General features: G+C 37.4%; 1 protein-coding gene across 1 annotated transcript; it reads right to left on the bottom strand.

Moving 5' to 3' along the window:
* Positions 1–6,042: 6,042 nt before the first annotated feature.
* On the bottom strand, positions 6,043–8,715 carry LOC149257155 (uncharacterized). Its single transcript, XM_089369309.1, has 3 exons — positions 6,633–8,715; positions 6,447–6,539; positions 6,043–6,274 (listed from the first exon to the last, which is right to left on the bottom strand). Exons 1-3 carry the CDS (start codon positions 6,759–6,761, stop codon positions 6,077–6,079), a joined length of 420 nt encoding a protein of 139 aa, XP_089225435.1. The 5' UTR covers positions 6,762–8,715; the 3' UTR covers positions 6,043–6,076.
* Positions 8,716–9,032: the final 317 nt, after the last annotated feature.

The raw sequence follows: 9,032 nt of genomic DNA, 5'->3' as shown, positions 1-9,032 counted from the left end.
GTGTGGTTTATAGTCCTACGCTCTCTTACAACTGCTTGGAGCACTAAGATTGTCCTACCATCATGTAGTCATTGAGCCAGATCTCTGACATAGGGCTTCAACCAATTCCCATTCACTTTTCGCGGGAAAGGTTATCCGTTCAGCTTTGCGAGATGAACTGTGCCCCCATTATGATTTTTCTAATGACATATGGTCCCAACCAGTGCATTTGAAACTTTCCTGGAAATTTAGTGCAATACCATCATATAGTAAAACCAAGTCATTTACCTTGAATGTGTGCAGTTTGATGTGTCGATCATGCCATGCCTTTTCACATTCCTTCTGAACCTGCTGATGGAATCCAGCCAAAAACCCATCTTCTTCGAGCTCCAATAGCTGCGCGAACTGCTCTTCCAAGGCTCCACGACCCCTGTGAAGGCTGTGATGCATAGGCTAGGCACAATATATTCCATATTCATCACAAATTCTACTCCATAGACCAACCGGAAAGGTGTCTGACCTGTTAGTTTTTTGCAAGTAGTCCTGTACGCCCATAATACTGCTGGTACACGCACGTCCCAATCATTCCGCTGCGTGTTGCAAATCTTTGTCAGCGCATTCTCCAATATCTTATTGAAGGCCTCCACTATTCCATTAGCCTGGGGGTGATATGGTGTACTCTTCTGATGATAAACCTGAAATTCTTTTGTCAACACATTGATCGTTTCATTGAGGAAGTGCATACCGCGATCACTCATCAACACTTTTGGGCACCCGAACCTAGTTAGCACGTACTCAAACAAGAATTTAGTTGCGGTAGCTCCTGTAAAATCCTTTATAGGCTGTGCTTGTACCCATCTAGTCAGATATTCTATCGCGGTAATGATATAACACGCACCAGTTTTCTTGCTTGGGGGTTGAATTGGTCATACAAAATCAATTGCCCATTTCTCAAATGGCTGCAATGGCACCTGTGGATTCAGAGGCAGCTCATCCCTTCGCGATGGTCTGCCCATTCTCTGACATGCATCACACACTCTACAATATGATTTGGTATCCTTATGTAATGTAGACCACCACAAACCCACACACAAAATCTTTTGCGCCGTTGCCTTTCCTGCATAATGTCCTCCTGCATCTCCTCCATGAGCTTGAGTGAGGATGCTATTTCGTTCAAAATTGGGCACATATTATCGGAGTATCTTGTCTGAACCCATCTTATACAAATGTATGACAATTACTGAGAAATCTACCACGCACACTACAAACTCTTTCTTCTGCTGACTCGTATATCCCTATGGAGTTGTCCCTATAGTCAAGAAGTGGATAATATTCTACAAATTGGTTATCCACTATGCGCACCACGAAGAGATACATGTTAGGAAGTCCTTCCTCCAAATTAGTAGGCTCCTCTCCAGTCTCAATGCGTGACAAATGGTTAGGTCCTACATTCAACCTTCTTGGCTTGACAATTACCTTAAAGTCGTATTCTTGAAACAATAGCAACAATTAGCATATCTTCCCCCCCAACACATGCTTATTGACTAGATACTTTAATGTAGAATGGTCTATGTACATTTTGAAATGTCCGCCCAATAGGTAATGCCTAAATTTTTGGAGCACGTACACCATAGCCAATCCCTCGTGCTCTGTCGTAGAATAATTCTTTAAGCTTTTGAGAACTTTCTGCTCACAAATGCTATAGGATGATCCATCTCTCCTTCACCAGCCTGCATCTCTACTACTCCCAACGCAATACATGAGGCATCAACGTGCACATGGAATTACTTCTTCCAATATGGGAAGACCAATATCAGTGCAGTGACCATCTTTTCCTTCAAGACATCCAGACTGCGCTGACATTCTTCATCCCAACAGAATGTAGCGTCCTTCTTTAGCAACTTCTCCATAGGCACGGTAATCTGAGCATAAGCCTTGATGAACTTCCGATAGTACCTAGTATGGCCCAGCGTTGCGCACAACTGTTTAACACTCCTTGGGGCTTCCAAATTGATTATTACCGTGATCTTGGTAGGGTCCACCATGAGTCCTTGCTTGCATACCACATGACCCAACAAAATCCCAAAGGGGACACAAAACAAGCACTTCTTTAGGTTCAATGCGATCTGATACCTTCGGCACGTATCCAACATTAAGCGCAAACTGGCTACATGGTGCTTTACTAGTCCAAACACTGTCTAGTCATCAAAATATACCTCCAAGAATTTGTGAATAAATTCTTTGAACGTCGCGATGACTACGCGAGAGAATATCGTCAGCGCATTCTTGAGTTTGAAGGGCATCACTATGTATTGAAAACACCCCCATTCTATTGCAAAGGTTGTTTTACTCCTGTCTTCTGGCGCAATCTTGATTTGATGGTATCCAGAGAACCCATCAGTAAATGAGTGTTGAGTCCCAAACCTGCACTTCCCTATATACCCTTTCAGCCTTCTTTTTCCATTTACTTCGTCCACCAAGCTGTCAAATCGTTGCATAATAGTTTAAAAAGAACTTATGGAATGGTTTCCTAACTATGCTTATGACTATTGTTTGATTTAGATTTTTGTTCAAGCAGCTGCAGAAACTTGTCACTTTCCGCAGCCAGCCCAAGTTTCCGCAGCCATTTTGTTAAAGGCTATGCTACAGGTGTCCAATGGAGAAACCAACCACATGGGTAAGCTGCACGTGACGTGTACATGGGGTGTGTCCCCTCAGATCAGCCAAATCATTCATAAACAGTCGCGGTCAACGATGGTCAAAGGAAGGGCCAAATGAATAATTTTGCGGTGGCACGGCTCTGTTTTGCCCACGTGAAGGTTTGCGGGGCTCGATCCTTAGTTTTTGTAGGTATTGGCACACCTGGAGAGCAGCTCGTGAACTAAACCAAGCAGCCACCACTCCATGAATTCATGACCACCACGCTAGATCTCGGCTCAAGGGATTTACGTGTCTCTTAGCAGCATAAATCTAGGAATTAGTTGCAACATCTTTTTCTTATAAATAACGCGTTGATATACGCTGAAGGATTAGCTTTCGTATTGTAATTTCGACTGTTGTCACCCACTGTACTGCATTTCACTTTAAATATATGAGAAGACAGTTTTTCTGAATCGGATTTGTGACTAAGTGATTGACTGGCCGAGGTTGCAGAGGGCCCCTGTACACCAGAGCCTTGTATAGTTTCTACTTGCTTTCATTTACTGTTTTCTTTCAATCATTGCTTGTATATATAGTGTGCTGCTCTAATGATCATTGCTGTCTATATTTCATTTATGTTTCTTTTCTAACTGTAAGCTGATCAATGCTTCTTTTACAGGTTTTGTTGTAGGTAGCCCAGACATATTTACATATTTTTTTTAAATAACTACTGACATGAGATCATCTTGTCCTTTCTGCTGATTTTCATTTTCTGAAGTTTAATTCCAGCACTGTCATTTTTCCAATTGTGTTTTGCTTATTTATTTTTCTGCTACTTAGACATCATACTACTCATTTGTTTATGGTTTCTTTCTATAGTCAAGTGACTTTATTAGTAAGGAACTAGAATATTCACTACAACAAAACCAGCGATTTGCGCCAGATTTAGCGCCAGATTTTAGTGCATTTTTTTTGTAATTGTGATGAGCAACTTGGCGCTAAATCTGGCTCTATTGTACAATTTTTAAAGCGTCCTTTTTTGCACCTGATTTTGCATCCTTTTTGACGCTAGATTTTGCATCATTTTTTACACCAAACTATGCATCATTTTTTGCGTCAAATTTTGAACCAAGGTTTGCATCTTATTTTATGACAGGTTTTGCTTCTAGTTTTGTGTCATTTTTTGCATCTATTTTTCATTCTCTTTTGCTTCCTATTTTGTGTCATTCTTTGCTTCCATTTTTGTGCCCATTTTTGCATCTTTTTTTGGACCATTTTTTACGTCCACATTTACGTTTGATTTGTCTCCATTTTTCCCATCTCATTTTGCACCATATTTTGCATCATTTGTTTCATCCAATTTTGCATCATTTTTAACACCATCTCTTGCATCTAATGTTACATCATTTTGAGCATCCAAATTTGCATTTATATTTGCATCTTATGTTGAGTCATGTGTTGTGTCCACCTTTGCATCTTATTTTGTGTCTAATGGTACATTCAATTTAGAGCCATTTTTTATGTCTACTTTTGTATTTGTTTTTGCACCAAGTTTTGCATCCAATTTTAAGCTATTTTATGCCCATTTTTGCACCATTTTTTTGTGTCTACTTGTGTCGAATGTTGCACCATTATTTACACCGACTTTTTCATCCAATTTTGCATTTTTTTGGTGTCTAGTTTTACATCGTTTTCACCATCCAAATTTGCATCTTTTTTTGCCTCATTTTGTGTCCACATTTGCATATAATTTTGTGTCTGAGTTCGAGCCTAAATTTGCATGTGATTAGGAATCATTTTTTACATCCAATATGACATCCTTGGTTTCATCTTTTTTCAGCCCCATTTTGCATCTTGTTTTATGTCTTTTCTTACATCTTTTTTTTTTTCCTTTTTTGCACCCAAGTTTGCATCCCAAATTTACACCATTATTTGCATCATCATTTGGCATATTAATTTGTAACGTTTTTTGCTTCTTTTTAACGCTCAACTTTGCATATTATTTTACATGTAGTTGTTGTCTTTTTTTGCATCTAATTTGGTGCCCATTTATGTGTCCTTGTTTTTGCCCAATTTGATATACTTTTTTTTTTCAAGGAAAAAAACGGTAACCTTTTATTAAAGAATTAATGGAAAGTTACACTAGCAGATGCAATGAAGCATTCAGTGATTGCCACGAGGGCTCAAGTGCTTTCGCACCCCACGCAACGTTAGAGAACTAACGTGCACAAAGAAAAGAAAAGAAGAGAGAGAAGAAAGAAAGAAAGAAGGTTGAAAAAACTGAATTCAGGCTGTGAGTAAAAACTCACGCTTCAAGTTTTTCTCCCCTTTTTCTTTTCGACCTTGCGCCATTCTCCTTGAGTGGGCTCGGTCGAAGCAATGACTATCTGTGTTGTTTCATTCGGAGGTCCTGTTTCTTTGTCTGAATCTGAAGTATCTGAATGATGATGCCTTTTGATGCCTCCCATGCTTTGATCCATGCTTATCATCTCTGCCTGATTTTGCTGTGTTTCTACCTGTTCTGAGTGAGATTGTGAGGCCTTGTTGTCTGTTGTATTTTCCTTCTGGTTTTCTATTTCATCTTCCTCTATGGTGGTGTCGTCTTCCTCTGCTTCTGTTTCTTCGTCTTCTGTTACCGAAGGGGCTTTCTTTTCCGCGGCTCTCTTCTTTTTTGCATCATCTATATTCTGCCAACCTTTGGCCTTTCTTTGCTGTGGCTTGCTCTTGTTGAGGCTTTTGCATGTATTGAACAGATGACCTGTTTGTTGACATCCCCTGCATCTGAATGCTGTATTTTCATAGTCCAAAGGCTGTTTCCACTGAGAATAATTTGATATCCTTTTGTATGCCATGTTTTGTTCCCTTCTTTGTGTCAACTATTGCACAATTTCTCACTTCTAATTTAAAACACTTTGTATGTCAATTGTTTGCATTTTGTATTAATTCCTAGTTTAACATCCAATTTTACTTTCAATTTTGCATCCATGGTTACATCCGCATTTGACTTCTTATATAGAGTATATTTTTCTTTACATATATGACCCCCTTTATAGATTCATAGTGAAATATATGATAGTTTCTAAATATCATTAAAGCAGATATCACAATTAAAAATCATTTGTAAAGAAATTTAAGAGAAATTGACAACATCCATCCAAAAAAATAACAATGTGTCATTAACAATTTTCAAAACATGTATAAAATAGCAACATAATACTAATAAAATCAGTATTATTTTTAATCAAAACAAGTAAAATTCAAATATGATCAACAAATCAAAATATTTCATGAATATCGTTATTCTACGATAAATTAACAACATACATAAATCAAACTCATCATATGATTACAAAATCAAAATGTCTTATTGATATAGGGTAAATTCACAACACCCATCTAAACATAGCAATGTCATTCTACACAATAATTTCTCATAAAAAACAATGCATGTGCATGCCTAGCTACCACCACCAAGATCATCCTCATGATCATCTTGACCATCCTCATTACTCTGATCCACATCATCACCAACACCGCAACTATCATCATCATCTCCTCCTTCACCACCATCATCCTCATCCTCATCCTCATCATCTCCTGATATATGTTGAACATAATTTGGATCATCGTCTTGGCAATCATTACCTATAGCATTCTGACAAAAAAAATCAATATTACATGTTAGTATTAATTACATAACACAACGCATGTTTTTGTTATACAATGTTAACCATAAAATGAGGTAAGATATAATATCTAATAGTACTAAAAAATAAAATGAAAATATGGTTTAAAAGTATATTGGAAATCCAACTAAGATTACATACCATAGAGTCCATCCAAACAACAAATTCAACCCATCTCTTTTGCTGCAGCACCTCCTTTTCCAAATGATTTGGAGGTCTTCCATATTTTAGTTCCTATCAATCAGTAAATAGGGAGAAATTAGATAACAATGACTTTCTTCTAGTACAAAATTTATTAAAAAAATATCACATGTTTAATATACTTACAAAGGTTGTTATCAGTGCTTTTAAACCTTTCTGGCCACTACGATGAGTGACTTTTGTCTTGGTTAACCTCGCCTTGGATGCCTTGTCCTTAAACATAAACCAATTCAATTTATTTTCACACAAATACATGTCTAAGATACTTATAAGTATTAATACATTCTAAATAATGTTTAATGAAAAATTCAATACCTGAATGCTCTCATTGTCGGCTTTTCTTTGTGCATCCAACTTCTCATATGATTTTACAAGTTCTTTCCATACTTTAAAAGGTATGTCAATAGGTCTTTGTTTCAGTCTTTGATCTTGAGGCATTTTTTAAATTTTTCTTGTTTGGTTAAAAATTTTGGTTAAAAAAAACCGAACAAGTAATTCACATCAATGGCATGGGGACTCTATGGATATGTGTAAAAAAATGGCTATAAAGAAAACATCCAAAAAACATATGAGCTCTCCCTTTGATGGTCACTTGGGGCATATGGCTGGAAAGGAACAACTCCATTTTCGAAAATCAAGGACAATCCTTTCTCAAAGTCCTTCCTAATATTTGCTCCAAATGTCTTAAAATGAAAAACAAAATTCAAACATCATCCTTAAACATCTCCCTTAAATATAACGTTGGACCATAAATTCTTCACTTTTATTGTTATCGGCTCTGGAATGATTTTTCTATATGCAATTATATAATGAAATATGTGTGCACTAATGAAAAAACATTGAGTTTCATTTTTCATAATCACAAACAATGAAAAAAGAATCACACGTAACTAGCATCATTTTGGAAATTTTATATTTATTAAAAATCTTTAACATGTTTTCCTCCCATATCTCATAAAAAGGTGTGAAATTTTTTATATACTCTCCAATAAGCACTACAACAAAACCAGCGATTTGGAGGTTTTACACTAAGTTTTTCAACATCGAGCTTACTAGGGCTTGCACCACCGGGGTTATTAGTAAGAATCTCATGAGGTTTGCATAGCCATGATTATTAGAATCAAAATAGTAGGATTTGCACTAAAAAACAGTTCATAGAGCTTTCCTGCTGGGGAGAAAATCACAAGTTCAACTTCTGCAATGCAGAGCACCGAGAGCTCGTAAGCTTTCTTCAGCAATCCACCTACGTTTGGAAAATGTAGCCTGCCTGCTGGCGATGTTCTCAATCCTCTTCCTCTGCATCTTTCCCCTCACTATTCTTGTATGTCCTCTTTCATTTTTCCCTCCAAACAAACCCTCTCAAATTGAGAAAGCAGAACAACTCACTCGATGAGAATCCGAATCCAATTATCGCTTCTAACAATAACCCAATACGATACCAGAAGTGATTACACAAAACCTCATTGACTCTTCATTTGTTTGGAAAAGAGCCAAGCATATACTTCTGACGAGGGTTTCCGTCTCAAGTCTGGCTCATAGGACGTCGCTTAGTCAATTGCGAGAAAAGTTTTCCACCTGCCTGTCACATACGGTTTGTCACACTATATATTAAAATAAGGTTGATCATACTAACAATAAGGTTGTATAGTTTAAAAGGAGGGCTCTCCTGACTGCATTTGGTTGGTTTATAGAAAAGATTGCTGGAATGTGTAATGTGAATGCTCTGCTAACTGTTTTTTAAGCATTTGGAAGTATTAAAACCCCCTAGGATAATTAATGTAAGACCTGTTAATTAATGTGTAAAGATGGCTATTGTCCTTGGGCTACCTTAGCTGTTCGTGTTTAGTGATCTGTGGTATTATGACTCCTCAAGTCACTATTAAACCATGAGAACCATGCCCAGGCAGACTAGTGTGACATTGTGGATGAGAACCAAAACTAGACTCCTATAACCTCCTTTTTCATCCTTTAAATTGCAGAATTAACTGACTGTTCTAGTAATCGTTCTTGAGCACCTGAAGATGTGCACCCTAAATAATAAGAATAATACCCTGTAACATATGAATAGTCCATCCTGTGCATGTAGGATATGCACATGAGGTCCAATAAAATCACTAACCAGAATACCAGGTGTTATTAAAGCCTCTACAGGTTGATATATATGAATGTTACAGTGTGCAGGAGTATGATTCAATTCCATACGAAAATACAAAACATATGATAGGATTTCCTTATACCTCATAGGCAAACAACCATTGTCTGTTCTATAGATGAGCAGAATAAGTGCTTGGTTCTCTACACTAAATAAAGACAAAGTATAGTACTTATTGCTGACAAAATAGGATTTAAATCGCGGTTCAATTGCTTGACATTCAGCGGGTCACAGAATTGTAGAGTGCATAATCATAAGTGATGTTGCGAGCCTCATTGCTCAAAGTCTAAGGGTCTTGCGAGCCATAATCACAGCCATGTATGGCATATCTTGTGATTATGGCATTTTATGAGGTCAATTCTTGTGAAGACATT

This window comes from Pinus tabuliformis, chromosome 6, assembly GCF_031772625.1.
Source record: "Pinus tabuliformis cultivar Carrire ecotype Pingquan chromosome 6, CPIR1, whole genome shotgun sequence".
NCBI lineage: Eukaryota > Viridiplantae > Streptophyta > Pinopsida > Pinales > Pinaceae > Pinus > Pinus tabuliformis.
Note: the sequence above shows the minus strand (reverse complement) of the source record. Positions and strands in the feature narration are given on the sequence as shown.